Raw genomic sequence first — 23,008 nt, 5'->3', positions numbered from 1 at the left:
TGATCTTATGAGGGAGGGCTCATGTTTCGGGTGAAGTTCTGTACTCATGCCGTATGCTTTCATCATTCCTGCTCCCCTGTCTCTCAGCGGTTCAGGTGCGGGTGGGAGTTAAAGGTCCTATAGCCTAGAGAATGCTTTTGATGTCCGTGCCTAGATTCCATCGTAAATGGGCGCACGAGAGCATAAATCTTGAAAGTGTCAGGACATGTCGAGCAAAGCACTCAGTAAGCATGTGGGATCCCTGGTTTTATAAACAGAAGCACAGGATCATGAAGGTTATGTTGAACCTGCACTCGTACTGCAGAATAAATTGTTCAATTTTAACTCAGAGCTGCACAAGAGTTAGACTCTGCTGATAAAGCTGGCCGTTAAGCCCACTTCTCACTGTCTCTGGGCACAGATTAGCACGCTGGCCCTTTCAGACGAGGTGCACACTACAGAACATAGAACAGTACAGCATAGAAACAGGCCCTTCAGCCCATCATGTCTGTGCTGAACGTGATGCCAATTTCAACTCACCTCTTCTGCCTGCATGTGATCCATATCCCTCCAATCCCTGCATATCCAGACCTGTCTAAAAGCCTCTTCAATGCCACTTTCGAATCTGCCTCCACCACCACTCCTGAGTGCAATGTGGGCTGAAGGGCCTGTTTCTAGGCTGTACTGAGGCTACATGCCTTCGCTTCCCTGCCCCAGACTCCCGCAAGCGAATAAAAGGATCTTGCCTTACTTTGTGTTTGACTTGTCTGTGATAATTAACAGAGGCACCCACCAGCCTCGGTGTAAAAAAACCTACTCTGAACATCTCCTTTAAACTTTGGCCCTTTCACCTTAAAGTTCTGCCCTCTAGTCTCTGACATTTTCACCCTCATTGGTTCAATGGTGCTATTATTGTCCTGTGTTGAAGTGCAAGTGCACAGTGAAGTTCTGCTCTTACAAACAGTCCAGTAGATTATCGCCACACCCACGCACAGCCCCGATTAGCAAGTGCACAGAAATTGACGACAGATCCCACGTGCAAGAGGCGCCATGCTTTGCCGCCATTTTTAAAGGAAAAACGTTCTGACTGTCTACCCTATCTATGCCTCTCCCAGTTTTATTTACTTCTACCAGGTCTCCCCATAGCCTCCGACGGTCTAGAGAAAACAACCCATGTTAGTCCAACCTCTTCTTGTTGCGAATACCCCTCTAATCATAGAAACATAGAAAATAGGTGCAGGAGTAGGCCATTCGGCCCTTCGAGCTAGGACCGCTATTCAATATGATTATGGCTGATCATCCAAAATCAGCACCCCGTTCCTGCTTTCTCTCCATATCCCTTGATTCCGTTAGCCTTCAGAGCTATATCTAACCCTCTCTTGAAAACATCCAGTGAATTGGCCTCCACTGCCTTCTGTGGCAGAGAATTCCAGGAAATATCCTCATGAACCTCTTCCACAACCTCTACAGTCTCCTCATCCTTCCTGTATTGGGGCGACCAGAACTGCGCACACTGACACTGGTAAAGTCAGCAGTTCTTCTTCCTCGGAGGACATGAGATAAACGGATGGGGTTTTATGAACATGCCAGTAATTTCACCGTCTTCATTTCCGATACATATTCCGTGAATAACTTGAACTAAAACCCACATCTGCCAAGGTGTGGACTTGAACTCAAGTGGCATTTTAATATTGTAGGACGAGCAATGCTAATCATAAGTTGATAAGTGACAGAAGCAGAATTAGGCCATTCAGCCCATCGAGTCTACTCCACCATTCAATCATGGCTGATCACCTCTCCCACTCAACCCCATTCTCCTGCCTTCTCCCCATAACCCCTGACACCCGTACGGATCAAGAATCTATCTATCTCGGCCTTAAAAATATCCACCGACTTGGCCTCCACAGCCTTCTGTTAGTTATAAAGAGAAACCAATCCAGGTTTCTCTAGAGTGTCAGAGGCAGAGATCTGATTAACATTTATCAAAGGAAGAGACATAAATTGGGTAGACAGTTGAATTAGGAGCAGGAGTAGGCCATCCTGTCCCTCGACTCAGCCTTGCCTCTCTGATCTTCACTCTCAAGTGTCACCTCTTCCTCTGTGGCCCATCTCGAGGAACGTTCAGTCTTGCTCCCTGATCCTTCCCTCCACACAAGGAGAGAGTTGGGCCACAGGAGACTCCCTGGCCAGTGTTACCCACACCCTGACATTTGAGTAACTAAATAACCGCTCAGTGTAAAGACCAGAAGACCACGCACCCTCATGGATTCCTCCAAAGGCGTGGAGTTTTGGCCGCACTCGCCTCTGCACCGTGTTCAAGAGCTCGACGCATCCCACTCTCTGTAGCTCCTTGGGAACCCAGTCTCGAAAACCTGGAAACACAAACAGAGTTAGAGGAAGGAGGGCCAGGCAAGAAGACTTCCTTTAAAAAACATAGAAACATAGAATATAGGCTAGCACTGCCATTCAATATGATCATGGCTGATCATCCCCAATCAGTACCCCGTTCCTGCTTTCTCCCCATATCCATTGATCCCGTTAGCTGTTAAGACCTGTATCTAACTCATTTTTTTTTGCAATGGAACTGGTCAGTATTGCAGTGGTACAATGCCAACATCACATGCAGCGATGTGCAGGAAGGAACTGCAGATGCTGTAATAACTCAGTGGGTCAGGCAGCATCTTTGGAGAAAAAGGACGGGTGACGTTTCAGTTCGGGACCCTCCTTCAGGCTGAAAGTAGAATGCGGTGGGGGGCGGGAGCTGGAGATAGGAAAAGGCCAGAACAAATCAGGGCTGACAACAGATGACCAAGGAAGGGTGGAGCCCACAATGGCCCATTGTTGGCTGGGGAAGTGGTGATAAGGAGAGGGATACAGAGATGTGAACAGTGGAACTAGTAGGATGACTAGGGTAGGATAAGGGAGGGGGGAGAGCGGGGAGGGGAAGGAATGCAGAGGTTACTTGAAATTAGAGAAATCAACTCATTCCGCTGGGTTGTAAGCTGCCCAAGTGAAATATGAGGTACTGCTCCTCCAATATGCATGTCACATGCAACATGAGGTATACATCGGCTAGTTAAGGCCACCGGGGCAAGCTAAGGAAACTGGCAGGTTTCCTATGACATCACCACAGTAGAATGAAGATAAATGAAAATGGAGACGAAAGTTACTGCAGTTGCTGGAATCCTGAGCAGAACACGAGGTGCTGGAAGAACCCAGCGGGTCAGGCAGCACCTGTGGAGGGAAATGGACAGGCAACGTTTCAGATTGGGACCTTTCTCCACATTGATTGCAGTAGGGGAGGAGAAAGCTGAAAAAGAGGTGGTCGTGGGGCAAACAGGACAAGTGATAGGTGGAGTGTTCAAGAAGGAACTGCAGATGCTGGAAAATCGAAGGTACACAAAAATGCTGGAGAAACCCAGCGGGTGCAGCAGCATCTATGGAGCGAAGGAAATTGGTGACGTTTCAGGCCGAAACCCTTCTTCAGACTGGAAGTGATAGGTGGATACAGGTGAAGGAGGTTTGTTTGGCAGCTGGACGGAGTAAGTGGGAATAGAGACAATGCTGGAAAACACTCAGAAGGTCCGGCAGCATCTGTGGAGAGAGAAACCAAATGAACGTATCAGGTCGAAGAGGCCCGAACTTTAGATTTAGTTTAGTTTGGAAATTTTGGTCCACTCAACCCCACCCCCCCTCCTCTCAGTCCCGTTGCTGTCAAGGAGAGAGACTCCGTGACAAAGTATTTCCAAGCATGGATGGTGTGCAAGGTGGAAGGGAACCTGCAGGGATCGGTGTTCCCATGTGTATTTCTTGATGATAGATGCTAGTAGCTAGAAGAACCCAAGCGAATAACTATGGTACATATTGTAGATGATACACACAGCTGTGGTGGGAATCAGACTCAAACCTCTGGCTGGGAGACGGGAACGCCACCAACCCATGGACTGAGGGACACGTGAGGTACTAAGGAAGGCAAGTTAAATGTTAGCATTTATTACCCTCGAGAGGGCCACATCTAGAATAGCCAAAAACAGGGAGTTGTAATGTGAAAAAAAGCTGAGACTTTATAAGATCCCCCTATCCTTAAGGCCGCATTATGGATCTTCCTTTGTGAGCATCCCCTCTCAATCTCCTTTCTAGGCCCCATCCAGTCTTTCTTCATAAGACAGGAAGGATCAGTGCTGCACTCCCTCGCAATAATGAAGGCAAGGGTTAGCATTTATTTTGAGATCCAAAAAGAGGAGGTAATGCTGAGACTTTATAAAGAACATATGGAGTTTTGTGAGCAGTTTTGGGATGATCGGGTTAATCCAGAGGATATATCAGGGATGATAACATGATGGCACTGGGCCTGCACTCGCTGGATGAGGCGGGAACTCATTGCGACTCACCGAATAGTGAAAGGCCTGGATGGAGTGAATGTGGAGAGGATGTTTCCACTAGTGGGAGAGTCTAGGACTAGAGGTCTTAGCCTCAGAACAAAAGAACGGACCTGTAGAGATGAGGAGGAATTTCTTTAGTCAGAGGGTGGTGAATCTGTGGAATTAATTGCCACAGATGGCTGTGGATTGGCAGAATTTTGATTAGTATGGGTGTCGGGGGTTATGGGGAGAAGGCTGGAGAATGGGGTTGGGAGGGAAGGGTAGATGAACCATGTTTGAATGGAGTAGACTTGATGGGCTGAATGGCCTAATTCTGCTCCGAGGAAATTATGAACTTATGAAAGTTCCCGTTGGTAAGCACAGGTTATGACGACAGATCACCCTCTCACCCACTTACCCAGAGGTGGGCCGTGCGTCATGAGAACGTCGATACCCTCTGGAATTAGATTCCATTTGTCGAGTAGAGATTGCCCTCGGGGCAGGTTGAAACCCCAGCCGTTAAACCAGGGGGTCCTGCAAAAGAGAGAACAGATCAGGCCAGCACTGCTTAATGTCTCCTCCGCCTGCCTCTTGCCTTGGCCAGTCTCAGGAGGCATGTCACACAACGATGGGGGAGGAGGAGGTGGGCTCCCCCGTTAGTATAGTCTAGTATAGTTTAGAGATACAGCGCGGAAACAGGCCCTTCGGCCCACCGGATCTGCGCCCGACCAGCGGTCCCCGCACATTAACACTATCCTGCACACACTTATACTAAGCCAATTAGCCCACAAACCTGTACATTTTTGGAGTGTGGGAGGAATCGGAGTTCCAACCGGAGTTACCAGGGAAATCCCACGCAGGTCACGGGGAGAATGTACAAACTACGTACAGACAGCGCCCATAGTCAGGATCGAACCCGGGTCTCTGGCGCTGCAAGGCAGCAACTCTACCACGCCGCCCCTGTTATGGGCCTCTGGAAAGTTGGGGGCCTCCGTTAGTGAAGATCGTTAAATGATAAAAGTATGATGCTGCAAATACTCGGTAAGGTCAGAGCCTGTGGAGAGAGAAACAGGACACAGAGTGCTGGAGCACAAAGTACTCATTGGGTCAGGCAGCATCTGCAGGGGGCATGGACAAGTATGGAACCCTTCTTCAGAAAGTATGTGGTTGGGGGAAGAAGGCTGGAAAGGAGGTGGGGAGGCGACAAATCCTGGCAGGTGATGGGAGAAGGGGGGGGGTGGGGGTTGGCAGATGGATAGAGTATGTGAGAAAAGAAGACAAAAGTATGTCAGAAAGGGGGTGGAGTGAAATATAAAGCTCGAGGGAGGGATAGAGGTGAAAGGGGATGAGGGTGGGGGGAGGAAGGGGAGTGGGATATTGAAACACATGTGGTTGCAGAAGTTTGTAACAACAGAGGCAAAAACAAAACTGGTGGCACAGCGGTAGAGTTGCTGCCATACAGTGCCAGAGACCCGGGTTGGATCCTGACTATGGGTTCTACTCTATATGTAGTGTGTATTTTCTACCCATGACCTGCGTGGGTTTTCTCCAGGAGCTCCGGTTTCCTCCCACACTCCAATGAAGTACAGGTTTGTAGGTGAATTGGCTTGGTGTAAATGTAAAATTGTCCCTAGTGCTTGTAGGGTAGTTTTAATGTGCGGGGATCGCTGGTCGGTACGGACTCAATGGGCCGAAGGGCCTATTTCCACGCTGTATATCTAAACTAGACCAAGTACGCCCTTGCCCTCTACTATTGCCTAGGATGAGTCAACTTGGATGGATTTCCTGGGGCAAGATACCTCGGTCCAGGAAATGTTTGCGCTGTTGGGGGGAGTCCAGACCCAGGGGTCATAGTTTAAGAATAAGGGGAAGGCCATTTAGGACTGAGATGAGGAAAATCTTTTTCACCCAGAGAGTTGTGAATCTGTGGAATTCTCTGCCACAGAAGGCAGTGGAGGCCAATTCAGTGGATGTTATCAAGAGAGAGGTAGATTTAGCTCGTAGGGCTAACGGAATCAAGAGATATGGGGACAAAAGTAGGAACGGGGTACTGATTTAGGATGATCAGCCATGATCATATTGAATGGCGGTGCTGGCTCGAAGGGTGGATTGGCCTACTCCTGCACCTGTTTTCTATGTTTCCTCAACCGCACCCGAGTTAGTGAATGCTGAGGTCACTTCCAGGAGGGCAAGATGAGAAAGCCTGGGATCCCCATGGCAAAGGCAGATGTGAGCTCTCCCTACAGTGTGTAGGAGAGTGTTAATGTGCGGGGATCGCAGGATGGTACGGACTCGGTCGGCTGAAGGGCCTGTCTCCGTGCTGTATCTCTAAATAAACTAACTAAACTAAAACTAAAACTGGACAAGAAGACCACACTATGAATCAGGACATTGAGTGAATATTAAGGACTGCAGAGAGAGAGAGAGAGAGAGAGGCACTACATAATGTTTCAGTAACCCCAGCATAATCAATTCAACTCTTTACATCCGTAATCACATCGGGTGGAACTGACAAAGACCAATGGTGTCCCGATTAATGACGTAGATAATTGAATAGCATATTAATGAGGGTAGCAGGTAATTGAATAATCATCCAGATGAAATGAAGGCACACAGATATTTCTCACTACTTGCTTTGAACAGAGTTCATTTATATCGGCATCCTGTTTTTGAGCTAAGATGCCAGCCAACAGCGCAGATCCAAGCATGGGGGTTAATGAGAGCGTTGCAGTGGTGCAGCTGGTAGAGCCGCTGCCAGCTGGCTGTGGCACGGTGACGCAGTGGTAGAGTCGTTGCCTTACAGCGCCTGAGACCCGGGTTCGATCCTGACCACGGCCGCTGTCTGTACAGAGTTTCTACGTTCTCCCCGTGACCCGCGTGGGTTTTCTCCGGGTGCTTCGGTTTCCTCCCACACTCCAAAAGCGTACAGGTTTGTAGGTTAATTGGCTTGGCAAAATTGTAAATTGTCCCCAGTGTGTGTAGGATGATGTGTCTGCGCAGGGGGTTGCTGGTCGGCACGGACTCCGTGGGCCGAGGAGCCTGTTTCCGCGCTGTATCTCTGAACTAAACTAAACTGCTGCGCCACCACGGAGCACTGCCGGGGTGAGGCATGTCATGAATCACCCAAAAACTAACAACTGTAAAACAAACGCACACTGAAGTTTAAACTGCCCAGGGCTCATTTGCGCTGACCTGCTTGATGGGATTAGCAAATAGTTCTCAGGGTCAATGTAATTTATTACATCTGCAGGCTGGAGAAAATGCCTGCGGCGTTCCAACGTTTGAAACTCATGCAACAATCCTCGGGCGGCATGGTACGCAGCAGTAGAGTTGCTGCCGAACAGCGGCAGAGACAACGGGTTCGATCCTGACCATGGGTGCTGTCTGTACGGAGTTTGTGCGTTCCCCCCGTGACCGTGTGGGGTTTCGCAGGTGCTCTGGTTTCCTCCCACACTCCAAAGACGTACAGGATTGCAGGCCAATTTCCTCCCACACTTCTCCTTTAAACTTTGCCCCTCTCACCATAAAGCTTTGCCCCCCCCCCCCCAGGCCTGGCAACATCGTTCTGACTGTCCATCCTATCTGTCATGTGACATCATTTTATATACTCTTATCAAGTCTACCATCAGCCTTCCACGCTTCAGAAAAAAAACCCCTTGCACTATCCTACAGACTAATGGCCCTGTCCCACGGTATGAGTTCATTCAAGTGCTCTCCCGAGTTTAAAAAAACTCTCCCGAGTTAAAAAAAAAATCAAACTCGTGGTAAGCAAGTAGAATGAACGTAGCGGGTACGTCGGAGCTCGGGGACGTCTCTTAGTGGCTCGTAACGCTAACGACAGGTACTCGGGCAGACTAGCTAACGACAGGTAAGGTCCGTAAGACTCGTGAAGAGAGCCGTCGTCGAGAGCCCCAAGTACTTATGAGCGGCCATTACTGTAAATCTCCAAGTTCGAATCAGGGCAAACTCGGGGAGAAGTCTTGAATGAACTCATACAGTGGGAAAGGGCTTTAAGGGTAATTTACAATTTTACCGAAGCCAATTACAGCAACATTATCGCTGTCCCTAATGTGCGGCATAGTCGCATGGATAAGTTGGCAGTTATAGTTATAGTTATTCATTTATGGAATTTTAAAATGATTATTTTTTACCTGCGTGTACTGTGTTTAGGGGCCTGTGAAGCTGGTGCAAGTAAGAATGAAAGACCCAAACAGAACTCCAGATAGAATGCAGTCCCCACAGAACTCCAGATAGAATGTTCCCCCATTGCAGAACATGTCAGTGATCAGTCTAAACACTGTTCAGCGCACAGAATTCCCCAGGTAGTCCTTGACCCGTGAAATAGGCAGCGCTCCCCTGTGTACAGAGGCTTCCCTGCAGGGACGGGAACAGGACTACGTTGTGGGAGCCACAGAGTTCCCCAGAGAAGCTTCCCCACCCTGTGCGACGCACTAGATTCCTCTAAGGACTATCTTCGACTGGTGGAACCGGCAAGCTTCACCTGTTAACGGTCCCAAGCCAGTGCAGCAGACAGTTCTGCACGGAAACTTGCCCGTACGCTCGGGAAAACAGAATTCCAAATGGTCCCTGTTCTTTGCAAAACGCAGAATTACTAGGCATCCTATCACCAACTAGAGATTACCGACTAGAGGGCAGTCCTCACCTGCAGTTTACCTCATTCAGACTATTAATGAGAAAGGAGGACATGTTATCAATGCTAGGTACACAAAAATGCTGGAGAAACTCAGCGGGTGCAGCAGCATCTATGGAGCGAAGGAAATGGGCAACGTTTCGGGCCGAAACCCTTCTTCAGATGCTGCTGCACCCGCTGAGTTTCTCCAGCCTTTTTGTGTACCTTCGATTTTCCAGCATCTGCAGTTCCTTCTTAAACATGTTATCAATGCTGTTTGAGCAAGTAGTGAAGTAGACCACCAGGCAAAGACCTGATCATACATTACAGGACAAATCATTTCTACCCCATTATTTTTATTGCGCCTTCTACTTAAACACACATATAGGCAAGGTGTTGCTTTGTGTACACCAGCTATGAGCATTTCCATTTGTCTGCCATACATCGAACTTTGTGTGTAGGACGGAACTGCAGATGCTGGTTTATACCGAACATAGACGGGTCAGGCAGCATCTCTGGGTCAAAAGGATAGGTGACGTTTCGAGTCGGAACCCTTCTTCAGACTTTACTGGACTTTGCCTTGCACTAAACGTTATTCCCTTTATCCTGTATCTGTAACTGTGGATGGCTTGATAGTAATCACATATGTTTTTTTCACTGGCTGAATAACACGCAACAACAAAGCTTTTCACTGTACCTCGGCGCATGTAACAATAATAATAATAATAATACCAATAATAAACGCTGACACTTAATGAGCTGTTAGGAGAGGTCACCTAAAGCTCAGTAAAACGTTATTTGTCAGAAAAGAGAGAGTTTTGGAAGGGGAAATTTCAGAGAGAATGCAGACAATCCCAAATGAATTAGCCCAATACATTCCAGCAATAGATGCTGATTTATCATGCTTGCAATCAAACGATATTCAAAGAAAAATAACTTCCACTCATTGCCAAGCTCACTATTCTGACCAGACTGTTATTTTTTCCTTGATATATAACTTCACTGTTAAACACAATATCCTGTCCATTCACATGTTTTTCTATCTCCAATTTAGTAGCATCTTGACTCCATCTCTCTCTCTCTCTCAGCCCGAGTGAAGTGTGTGGCACGGTGGCGCAGCGGTAGAGTTGCTGCCTTACAGCGCTTGCAGCGTCGGTGACCCGTTTTCGATCTCAACTATTGGTGCTTGTCTGTACGGTGTTTGTACGTTCTCCCCGTGACCACGTGGGTTTTCTCCGAGATCTTTGGCTTCCTCCCACACTGGCTTGGTATAAGTGTAAATTGTCCCTAGTGTACGTAGGACAGTGTTAGTGTGCGAGGATCGCTGGTCAGTGCAGACTCGGTGGGCCGAAGGGCCTGCTTCCCTGCTGTATCCCTAAACTAAACTAAAAGCGAACACAAGACTGTCCTGCTGTTCTGGTGGCGTTGGAGGAGACCAGGCGAGGAGGTTGTTTGGTGGATGGCTCGACCTAGCAGACTGGCTGGGATCCCAATTACTACTCAATCCAGACTTGGAGGTTAAGCAATGGGAAGAGACTTGCACTTAAACGGCAGTGTAACCGGCTCACAGAGCATCCCCAAGGGCTTCGCTGTCTATGAATTACTCACAAGAACAGTCACTTAAGCTAAGTTGGCAAACCTGAGAGGCAATTTGCACACAGCAAGTGTGCTGGGCTTCAGAATTAACATGCGGGCAGTTAATGAAAATGAAAATTGAACATTGAGCAGAACAGCACAAATACAGGCCCTTTGGCCCACAATATCCGTGACGAACATGAAGCCAAGATAAACGAATCTCCTCTGCACCTGATCCACATCTCCACATTTCCTGCATATCCTCGTGCCTATCTAAAAGTCTCTTAAGGGCCTGTCCCACTTGGCCGTCATTTGCGCCTCATTTATGCGTCATATGTAAAATTGGTCGACGTTTCATGACGCGTGATGTCGCACGCAAATCATGCGTCAGCATAGCCGTCTGGTGCGCGTGACGTCATTAGAATATCCTCCGGCGCGCGGCAACGCATGGTTCCGGACGTCGACGCACGGTGACGTAGCCGTGCGTCACCACGTGATACACGAGAGACATCAGGACGCCAGCGTGCGACGCCAATACGCCTTGCAGGCGGCGTGCGAGGATTTCGTTACACTACGTAATCCTGGAGCGCCGCGCAATACCGCTCGCCACCGCATGCGATTCCACGCTTCACCATGCACAATGCGCGCGTCACCCACGGGCACCCCACGCGCGTCGACCTATTTTACATATGACGCGTAAATGAGGCGCAAATGACGGCTAAGTGGGACAGGCCCTTTAAATGCCACCAACCCTGATTGCATTCCAAGCACTGAAAAAACCTGCCCGCACATCTCCTTTAATCTGTGTGCATCTTACCTTAAAGCTGTGCCCCCTAGTCTTTGACATTTCCACCCTTTGAAAAAAGGCTCTGGCTGTCCACCCTATCTATGCCTCTCATAGTTTTATATACTTCAATCAATTCCCCACTCAACCTCAACATCCTAGAGAAACAATTCAAGTTTGTCCAAACTCTCCTCTAACCCATTAGCATCCAAGTATTGAATACTGTATACTGACATCAATTACAAATCCAACGATGCCCATAGCTATTGAGACTACACTTCTTCCCACCCTGCTTCCTGTAAAGACTCTATCCCCTACTCTCAATTCCTCTGTCTACGCTGTATCTGTGCCCAGGATGAGGTGTTCCATACCAGGGCATCGGAGATGTCCCCATTCCTTAGGAAACGGGGGTTCCCCTCTTCCATTATAGACGAGGCTCTCACTAGGGTCTCCTCGATATCCCGCAGCTCCGCTTTTGCTCCCCCTCCCCCCATTCGTAACAAGGACAGAGTCCCCCTTGTCCTCACCTTCCACCCCATCAGCCGTCGCCTACAGTATATAATCCTTCAACATTTTCGCCACCACTGGCCACATCTTCCCATCTCCACCCCTTTGTGCTTTCCGCAGAGACCGTTCTCTCCGCAACTCCCAGGTCAACTGGTCCCTTCCCACCCAAACCACCCCATCCCCAGGTACTTTCTCCTGCAACCTCAGGAGATGCAACACCTGTACCTTTACCTCCCCCCCCCTCGATTCCATCCTAGGACCCCAAAAGTCTTTTCAGGTGAGGCAGGGGTTCACTTGCACCTCCTCCAACCTCATCTAGTGAATCCGCTGTTCCAGGTGTCAACTCCTGTGTATCGGCGAGACCAAGGGTCCCTAAACTAAACTAAAGTCTCCCATTAAAAGTTGCCCCAGTGAGCATATGTTCTCCTCATATGATAACTCCTTATCTGATTGTAACAGATTGTGTTTGATTACAGTCAGATTTAGTTCACTGAATCAAGATACCTTCGGCGCAGTGTGAGATTCGAACTCCTCGGATGGGATTCGAAACCGCTCATTCTCTGAATTATTAGCCCAGCATGTGTGATCGCCTCTCGAATGGATGGCTCAGCACACCCTGTCTACACAGCCAAGTCAGGAGCACGCAGTTACAAAGCTAGTGAGATCCTCTGCAGTCTAAACCCAGACTTATAAATGATTAAACATCCTCTCACATTGCAAACGGCAATCAAAGTTTAAAAAAAAAAGCCTTCTCTCCATCCAGTAGATGAGATTTTCTTTTTATCTTTCAGACGTTGAATGTTTCGGGCCGACTGCAGGAAATGCTTTGGCATTGGAAAAAGAAAAATTAGGATGTTGTTCTTTCAAGTTCAAGATGGCCGACGTGTTTATTCCAAGCCCTGTGTCGGAGAGACAGCATCCCTGTGTTTATAGGGCACTTCAAATGCAGAACTATACACCTTTTGCAGCTGGTTTCTGCTTTGTAGGAAAGGATACTGATCCCACACACCCTGGAGGCAAAGCAAATTCAGCTCCAATCTCCACAATCCTGCCCCCGTCCCCATCCATAGTTGGAACAAGGCGGCAATGTGAAGTTAAAATCAAAATCTTCACCCTTTCTTAATTTAGTTTAGTTTAGTTTAGAGATACAGCGCGGAAACAGGCCCTTCGGCCCACCAGGTCTCCGCCGACTAGCGATCTTCGTGCACTAAGAGCATCCCACACACACTAGGGACAATTTAAAATCATACCAAAGCCATTTAGCCCACAAACCTACACAGGCTATGGGGAGATCGCCCAAACTCCATGCCGACAAGCACCCGCAGTCAGGATCGAACCAAGGTCTCTGGTGCTGTAAGGCAGCATCGCTACCGCTGCGCCACAGTGCCGCCCGCCCTTCACTCCTCTGCTTAAAAACCTCCTGACATCCCACTCCCTTATTTGAAACCACTGTGACTGCTTGCGAGGTTCTCTATGTTAGCTTTGTTGAATCAGTATATTTATCCACTCTGCCACTGGGAGTGAAAAGATGAAAAAAAACTCCCATTATTTTTTTGTCCCCTCATCTGACTTGATAAAATCTGACGAGCGACCGGAATGACCTTTTGCACAAAGAAGCGATTCTTCCAGTGTTTGTCTCCTTGTCATAGCAATAGGGGGCGGGTCTGTTGCAAAGGCACCATGGATCAAATTGTCAAGGCCAATGAGAAGGAGAATGTTAATGGGAATTTTATTCCACCCAGGAGAGCAGATCTTCACGGCTATCTTCACTGTCGGCAGCCTTGTGCAAGTTGACACACCTTGACCTTGGTTACAATGAAAGCTTTTCCTCAGAAGATTGAGGAGATTCGGCATGTCGCCGAACACTCTCTCGAACTTCGAAGATAAGACAAAAAGCTGGAGTAACTCATCGGGACAGGCAGCATCTCTGGAGAGAAGGAATGGGCGACGTTTCGGGCTGAGACCCTTCTTCGGACTAGTTATGGGTTGTGAAACATCAAACTTCGACAGATGTACGGCAGAGAGAAGGCAGGTACAGGATACTGAGTTGGATGATCAGTCATGATCATATTGAATGGCGGTGCAGGCTTGAAGGGCCGAATGGCCTACTCCTGCACCTATTTTCTATGTTTCTATGTGTCTATGAGAGCAAGTTGACTGGTCGCATCGGGTTATTGATACGGGACGATCAGCCATGATCACAGTGAATGGCGGTGCTGGCTCGAAGGGCCGAATGGCCTCCTCCTACACCTATTTTCTATGTTTCTATGTTCTATGTATCACGGCCTTGTTCAGGAACTCGAACGCTCAAGAATGAAGAACGCTTTGTAGAGAGTGGTGGACATTGCCCGTTCCAACGGGGTGACTGACCTCCCCACCATCAAAAGGATCCACAGGAGGCCCTGCCTCAAGAAGGTAGCTAATATCGTCAAAGGCCCACACCAACATAGTCACGCTCTCATCTCGCTGCTATCATCAGGAAGAAGGTACAGGAACCTGAGAACCACTGCTTGCAGGTTGAAGAATAGCTTCTTCTCGTCATCCATCTGTCCCAGTCAGCATCAATGGTGCTGAAACTGAATTGGTTAAGCGTTTCAAATACTGAGGCATATTTCAAGTTCCTAAGTTCATGTCATAGGAGTAGAATTAGGCCAATCGGCCCATCAAGTCCACTTCGCCTTTCAATCATTGATGATCAATCTGCTTGGTTCTTGGTTTCTTGGTTCTTGGTCCTCTTAAACTGGAGGTGGTACCTCATGGTGGTACCCCATCATCTCCCCCCTCCCCCTTCCCACTCTCCTCCCCTCCCCACCCCTCCTCTCCTCCCCCTCTCCATCTCCCTCTCCTCACCCCTCTCCCTCTCCTCCTAGCCCCATTCTCGTCCCTTCTCCCCATAACCTCTGACACCTGTACTAATCAAGAATCTATCCATCTCTGCCTTAACTAGATCCACTGGCTTTGCCTCCATGACAAAGAATTCCACAGATTCACCTCCCTCTGACTAACGAAGTTCATCCTCATCTCCTTCCTAAAAGAACGTCCTTTAATTCTGAGGCTATGACCTCTGGTCCTAGACTCTCCCACTAGTGGAAACCTCCTCTCCACATCCACTCTATCCAAGCGCTTCACTATTCTGTACGTTTCAATGAAGTCCGCCCTCGTTCTTCGAAACTGCAGCGAATATAGGCCCAGTGGTCATCAACAATTTATCCCGGCCCAAACCCATTGAAGCTGTGGCCAAGAAAGCACACTAATGCCTCTATTTCCTCAGAAAATGATCAGCATGCCTCCAACGAGTAGTATCACCATCTACAGAGGCACCGTCGGACACATCCTATGAGGTTGCATCACAGCTTGGTTTGGCAACAGCTCTGCCCAAGAGCGCACAACACATGTCGAGAGTTATGGATGTAGCCCAGTACATCACACAAACTAGCCTCCCCACCACTGACTCTATCAACACATCACTGCCTCGGGAAAGTAGCCAACATCATTAACTTTTCCACTCCGGTCATTCCATCTTCTCCCATCCCCCACCGGGAAGAAGATACAAAGTTTGACAGCGCGTACATCCAAATTCAGGAACAGCTCCCCTCCCCTCCCCTCCCCCGCTGTTATCAGACTTGCTAGAACGGTCCTCCCATAAGCCAAGGATGTATTTTCGATCACCCAGCATTACCTTCTTGTGGACCTTGGACATTTTCTCTGCAACTGTGACACTATAATGCTGTGACACTATATTCTCCACTGTGGTACTTTTCTCTCTGTACTACCTGTGGGGCTTGCGTGATTTGCACCCATGTATAATATGAATTGAGTGGATAGCACGCAATCTTGATACCCATGACAATAATAAATCAAAACCACTAGCATTGGCCTTCATCAACCATTGCAGAACTATCCAGTCTAAAACCACTTCACTTGTAGCCCAGTTATTAGAGTCATAGGGGAATCAGGATGGGCAACCAGGCTGCTTGGCCCATCCTGCCTATGTTGTACAGGGCCCTAGTGAGACCACACCTGGAGTACTGTATGCAGTTTTGGTCCCCTAATTTGTGGAAGGACATTCTTGCCATTGAGGGAGTGCAGCGTAGGTTTACAAGGTTAATTCCCGGGATGGCGGGACTGTCATATGCTGAGAGAATGGAGCGGCTGGGCTTGTACACACTCTGGAGTTTAGAAGGATGAGAAGGGATCTTATTGAAACATATAAGATTGTTAAGGGTTTGGACATGCTAGAGGCAGGAACATGTTCCCAATGTTGGGGGAGGTCCAGAACCAGGGGCCACAGTTTAAGAATAAGGGGTAAGCCATTTAGAACGGAGACGAGGAAACACTTTTTCTCACAGAGAGTTGTGAGTCTGTGGAATTCTCTGCCTCAGAGGGTGGTGGAGGCCAGTTCTCTGGATACTTTCAAGAGATAGCTAGATAGGGCTCTTAAAGATAGCAGTCAGGGGATATGGGGAGAAGGCAGGAACGGGATACTGATTGGGGATGATCAACCATGATCACATTGAATGGCAGTGCTGCCTCGAAGGACCGAATGGTCTACTCCTGCACCTATTGTCTATTATCTATGTCAAGCCCAGTCAAGTTGAGTTTATTGTCAGATGCACAAGTTCAGTGAAGTGTAGGTACAAGGATTGAACATTGTACCAGGAGGTAGAATTTGCATGCAGCAGCATCACCAGACACTTCGACTCAGACAACACGCAAAACCATAAAGTACACATTAATTACACCTAAGTTCTACAAAGCAGTGAAAAGAAAAAGACTGTGCAAAAAAACCCACATGATATTATTGCAAAACACAATTTAAAAACAAGACCATGATTGTGCATAGAAACATAGAAAATAGGTGCAGGAATAGGCCATTCGGCCCTTTGAGCCTGCACCACCATTCAATATGATCATGGCTGATCATCCGACTTAGTATCCTGTACCTGCCTTCTCTCCACACCTCCTGATCCCTTTAGCCACAAGGGCCACATCTCACTCCTTCTTAAATATAGCCAATGAACTGGCCTCAACTATGAAGGCAGGGACGGGGTACTGATTGGGGATGATCAGCCATGCTCACATTGAATGGTGGTGCTGGCTCGAAGGGCCAAATGGCCTACTCCTGGACCTATTGTCTATTGTCTATTGAGCCCATATGCAAGAGGCTCGATTTTGACATCTAAGCCCTGTTTATATGTGACAAATGATTCTGTCTCCATCATCCTTTCAGGCAGTGAGTTCCAGACACCCACCACTTTCTGGGTGAAAATAATGTTTCTTTAGTTGCCTTTAATTCATCCACCAATTACTGTCAACTTTTGACCCCTGTTTTTTGACCCCACTGTTAAGGGACGTTGATTCTTCCTGTTCGTTCTCTTTGGGCCCCGTCATCGTTTTACACACCTCATTTAAGTTTCCTCTCAACTCCCTCTGTTCCAAAGGAAACAAATCCAGCCTTTTTTTAATTTATCAAAAAATGTATTCAATTATAAAAAAATAATATTTGCGCAACAATAAAACGAACCAGAACCCACCACCATAATACAATACAATACAAATATCCTAAACAACATTTATACAACGATGTTACAATCCTTATTGAGGATGCATTCAACCCTCTGCGGTGCCCAGCGTTCCCGGTGTTGTCCCTTTCTAACCCCACCCGAGCACGGGTGTAACCCCGGAAAAGGGGCAAGCAGCCGGCTCGGGCTTCCCCCTGGCGCCGTGACTAGTGGATGGCCAGCTTGGCCAGGCCCAGGAGCAACCCAACCAGGACATCTTCACCCCTACCCTCTTCCCTACCCACAGGGTGTCCAAAGATGAGGATGGTGGGTGAAAAATGCAGCCAGAAGGCAAGGAGTAGCCACTTTAGGTATTGAAACAGTGGCTGCAGCCTCACACACTCCATATACACATGGTACACAGATTCTTCCAGTCCGCAGGTTGCAGGGAACTCCTCGGTGCAATACCCTCCACCCCAGGTACAGATCCAGCCTTGGCATTACTTCCTCATCACTAAACCTCCCTGCGTTCTCACAATGAGCCACGGGTCGGCATGCTAGAGTTCCTGCCTCACAGCGCCAGAGACCCAGGTTCGATCCTGACTATGGGTGCTGACTGCACGGGGCTTCTATCTTCTCCCCGTGACCTGCGTGGGTTTTCTCTGGGTGCTCTGGTTCCTTCCCAGAATAAAAAGACGTACAGGTTTGTAGGTTAGTTGGCCCCGCTAACTATTGTCAAATGTCCCTAGTGTGCAGGATTGTGCTAGTGTACGCAGATCGCTGGTCAGCGCGGACTCAGTGGCCTATGGAACTATTTCTGCGATGTATATCTAAAAATAATCGCATAGTAGAACTTCTCTCCTCTGCTGTGGTGGGTGGAACTGTACATGTCATACCAAGTGTGATCTCACAAGTGTTTTAATAGTTTAATCCCTCTGCTTTAATACTTCAAGGCTATGCCTCCAAGGGAATCTATTCACAACACCACCTAATTATCCACAAGACCACCTATCTTTATGTCATCAGCAAATTTACTAATCAGACTTTCTGCATTGACAAATCTTTAATCTATATCACAATGAACAAAGGCCCCAGCATCGATCTCTGCAGTGGTCGCAGTTATCTAAAGATAAAAGCCTCCACCACTATCCCGTCTCCGATCACCGACATTCAAGTTCAAGTTCACATTTATTGGCCCATGCACCAATTGGTACAGTGAAATTTGAGTTACCATACAGCCATACGAATAAAAATAATGCAATGCAAAATAGAGTTTAACATAAACATCCACCACAGCGGAATCAATGTTTCCCACTGTGAGGGAAGGCAATAAAGTTCAGTCATCTTCCTCTTTGTTCACCCGTGGTCGGGGCCTTTGAACTCTCCGCAGTCGCTGCTACGGACGGCCCGATGTACAGGCCCTCTCGCCGGGATGGTCGGAAGTCCGGTGTTGGAAAGGAGGAACACACCCTGCGGCTTGGAGTTTCCGAATCGGCCGCTTCCTACCGGAGACCGCAGCTTCCAAGTCCCCAGGCCCCGCTGGATGGAGCTCCAACACTGGCGATCCCCGGCAACGGATCGCCCCGCTCCGCGATGTTAAAGTCAGCACCCGCGGTTAGAAGCTCCGCAAACCACACCTCCACAATGTTAAAGTCAGAAGGCCCAACACACTCCGGAACTCCAACACAGGTGATCCCCGATAAGGGATCGCCCCGCTCCGCGATGGATTCAGCGCTGCGCCCGCTGCTGAAGCTCTGGGCCGACTCCGGTAGGAAAGGCCGCGCCAATCCAGTTGGTAGGCCGCGGGGGGGGGGGGGGAGGGGGGGGCGAAGATTCGACACAGAGAAAAGACACATCTCCGTCCAGGTAAGTGACTGAAAAACGGTTTCCCCCTATTCCCTCCCCCCACCACCCCTCACATAAGACATACTAAGAAACATTAAAACACACATTTAGACACACTAAAAATAACAAAATGGGTGAAAGGACTACGAGCTGCTGGCAAGGCCGCCACTGCGGTGGCACCACCCGGTGGAAGACCCCCCACCCGTCCTTGTTCTAGCTTCAAAGTCATCGTGTTGAGTCTCATTGTCTGTAACTTGTTTTCACCCAGCCCACAGCTAACAATGGCGTATCCTTTATCATTGTTACCTTTCTACATTGAAACATAGAAAATAAATGCAGGAATAGGCCTTTCGGCCCTTCGAGCCTGCACCGCCATTCGATATGATCATGGCTGATCATCCTGCATGGCTGATCTGCACATCTTTTTGCTCTATTTCTCTGTATATCACCATCCATATCTCTCATTTCCCTTTCCCCTTTCCCCTGACTCTCAGTCTGAAGAAAGGTCTCGACCTGAAACGTCGCCTATTCCTTTTCTCTAGAGGTACTGCCTGACCCGCTGAGTCACTCCAGGTTTTTGAGGCTATCACTAGGTTCAACTATGTCATTTTCAGCACAAATCCAGTCTGCCCAATTCACTGCTATTTCCAATCAAACCCACATAATCCAAGATTCAATCCATGTCTGAAACATAGAAAATAGGTGCAGGAGTAGGCCATTCGGCCCTTCAAGCCTGCGCCGCCATTCAATATGATCATGGCTGATCATCCAACTCAGTATCCTGTACCTGCCTTCCTTACCCCCTGATCCCTTTAGCCACAAGGGCCACATCTAACTCCCTCTTAAATATAGCAAATGAACTGGCCTCAACTACCTTCGGTGGCAGAGTTCTAGAGATTCACCACCTGAAGGGTTCCGACCCGAAACGACATGTAATCCATGTTCTCCAGAGATGCTGCCTGACCCGCTGAGTTACCTTGTGTCCCAGGCAATCAAATCTCATGCTCCATTCTCACCGACATCCCATCCATTGTAATCGCCCTCTCTCCCCATACCCCATTCTGATGCAAAGGTCATCCTCCAAACCATTCTCATTATTGAATTCTCCAATTTTAGGTAACTTCCGCAGATACTTCCCTCCCCCCCCCCTTGCTTTTCCCCCCTTCCTCCACTAAAAGTCAGTTAACCAGTTCCACAGTTCACGGTGATGTATCCCTCTTGGGATCACAAATGTCCCAAGCCAACAATCGGCCCATTTGGGAACCTCCCTGCCTGAGGTCACCTGTTGTGTCCGGGTCTTTTCTAGCTTCTAGTTCCCTCCCGTTCCCTCCCTGCCCCCCCCTCCCCCCCCCCCCGCCCAATACAATCAGTCTGAAAAAGGTTCTCGACCCAAAATGTCTCCTATTCCTTTTCTCCAGAGATGCTGCCTGACCCTCTAGGTTACTCCAGAATTTTCATCTAATCCAGACAGCATTCTGGTAAACCTCTTCTGCACCCGCTCCAAAGCCTCCGCACGCTCCCTGGAGAATGGGGGGACCAGATTTTCGGAGTGATCTGAGACTGTGAAATGTCTTTATTGAATTCCGTCATCTCGAGTTGCTTGTTTTTAACCTGACTCTGCTCTGCCTCTTCGCCTGAGTTGGAGGAAGAGTTTGGCAAACGTCCCCGAGATTATTTATGATTCCTGTAATTGCAAAGTTCAGGTGGAAGTGCTGTGTCGCCAGGATCTCTGCACGGCAACTTCAATCAAAACTGATTGATGCCTTTTATTGGCCTCTTATCTCTCAGTGCAATCACTTAGAACACCATCACGTCATCAGGCTCGACATCTCAGCTCACCGATAACCCTTTCACTGCTAAACTGCGACCTCCGTTTAACGCTGGCTGTTAAATGATGAGCAGCAAATATATATTCCTGGCACAAGGCGACACGGTGGCGCAGTGGTAGAGCTGCTGTCTTACAGCGCCAGAGATGGGGTGGAAGATTGCAACCTTCACGTGGTCCACCCTGTTTTGACGAATGCAATCAACCTGGCGTGCACAATCAAGTAAGATCAAATAGAACAAGTTGTCCTACAACTTTAGGCTGTGCACGCCATATGCAAGAAGAAGAAGTGCCAGAGATCCAGACCAACGGGCGCTGTCTGTATGGAGTTTGTACGTTCTCCCCGTGACCTACGTGGATTTTCTCCGGGTGCTCCAGTTTCCTCCCACACTCCAAAGGCGAACAGGTTTATAGGTTAATAAGCTTGGAAAATTTGCAAATCGTCCTTAGTGTGTGTAGGATAGTTTAGTGTCGTTTTTTTAGTTTAGAGATACTAGCGTCAAAACAGGCCCATCGGACCAACGAGCGCACGCCGACCTGCGATCCCCGCACACCGACACTGTCCTACACACACTGGGGACAATTTTCAATTGTACCAAGCCAATTAATCTACAAACCTGTACGTCTTTGAAGTTTGGGAGGAAACCCGAGATCCCGGATAAAACCCACGCAGGTCACAGGGAGAACGTACAAACTCCGTACAGACAGCACCCATAGTCAGGATCGAACCCAGGTCTCTGGCGCTGTAAGGTAGCAACTCTACCGCTGCGCCACTGATAGTGTTAATGTGTAGGGATCGCTGGTCGGCTCGGAATCAGAAGGCCGAAGGGCCTGTTTCCGAGCTGTATCACTAATGTAAAAGGAGAGGCTGCTGTGCCTGCTGAAAATAATAGGTCTGGGCAGGAGAGGGAGAGAAGCTAATATATTTTAATGCAGGTTAGTGTGAGGAGTTGTATTTTGGAAAATGAAACCAGAGCAGGTCCTTCGCTGTGAGTGGCAGGGCCCTGGGGAGAGTTGTAGAGCAGAGGGATCTGTTCCCTGAAAGTGGCATCACAGGTACATAGGCTTTTGGTACATTGGCCTTCATCAGTCAGGGTATCGGGTATAGAAGTTGGGACGTTATGTGCAGTTGTACATGATGTTGGTGAGTCTGCATTTGGAGTATTGCGTTCATTAAGCTGGAAGGAGCGCAGACAAGATTTACGATGATGCTGCCTGGACTCAATAGACAATAGACAAGAGGTGCATGAGTAGGCCATTCGGCCCTACGAGCCAGCACCACCATTCACTGTGATCGTGGCTGATCATCCACAATCAGTACCCCATTCCTGCCTTCTCCCCATATCCCTTGACTCCGCTATCTTTAAGAGCTCTGTCTAACTCTCTCTTGAAAGCATCCAGTGAATTGGCCTCCACTGCCTTCTGAGGCAGAGAATTCCACAGATTCACAACTCTCTGGGTGAAAAAGATTTTCTTCATCTCCGTTCTAAATGGCCTATCGTGGCCCTTGGTTCTGGACTCCCCCAACATTGGGAACATGTTTCCTGCCTCGAGCATGTCCAACCCCTTAATAATCTTATATGTTTCAATAAGATCCCCTCTGATCCTTCTAAATTCCAGTGTATACAAGCCCTGTCGCTCCATTCTTTCAATATATGACAGTCCCGCCTGAGCAAAAGGAAGATATCGGGGCAAGCTAGGAATTTATTCATCGGAGTGCAGGAGGATGAGCACTGATCATATAGTGGTTTATAAAATCATGGGGTGAGCTGGCAGGGTGACTATACAGGTCTTTTACCCATGGAGGGAATCAAAAATCAGACGACATGAGTTTTAGGTGAGGGCTGAAAGATTTATTCGGAACCTGAGGGGCAACCTTTTCTCTCAGATGGAGGTGGATATATAGAACGAGCTGTCGGAGGAGGTTGATTAATCAGGTACAATAACAACACTTAAAATACACTAGTGCAGGTACCGTACATGGTAGAAAAGGTTTAGAGG

The 23,008-nt window shown here is 48.4% G+C and overlaps 1 protein-coding gene across 3 annotated transcripts in view; it reads right to left on the bottom strand.

Annotated features, from left to right (window-relative positions):
• The window catches only part of mpped2a (metallophosphoesterase domain containing 2a), a 121,387-nt gene that overhangs the window by 5,623 nt on the left and 92,756 nt on the right, over window positions 1–23,008 (bottom strand). For all 3 annotated transcript variants that reach the window (XM_055649267.1, XM_055649269.1, XM_055649268.1), the window contains exons 5-6: window positions 4,759–4,874; window positions 2,238–2,351 (exon numbers count right to left, since the gene is read on the bottom strand). In XM_055649267.1, coding sequence (XP_055505242.1) covers window positions 2,238–2,351; window positions 4,759–4,874 — 230 coding nt within the window. The remainder of the gene's footprint in view (window positions 1–2,237; window positions 2,352–4,758; window positions 4,875–23,008) is intronic.

This window comes from Leucoraja erinacea, chromosome 18, assembly GCF_028641065.1.
Source record: "Leucoraja erinacea ecotype New England chromosome 18, Leri_hhj_1, whole genome shotgun sequence".
NCBI classification, from domain to species: Eukaryota; Metazoa; Chordata; class Chondrichthyes; order Rajiformes; family Rajidae; genus Leucoraja; species Leucoraja erinaceus.
Note: the sequence above shows the minus strand (reverse complement) of the source record. Positions and strands in the feature narration are given on the sequence as shown.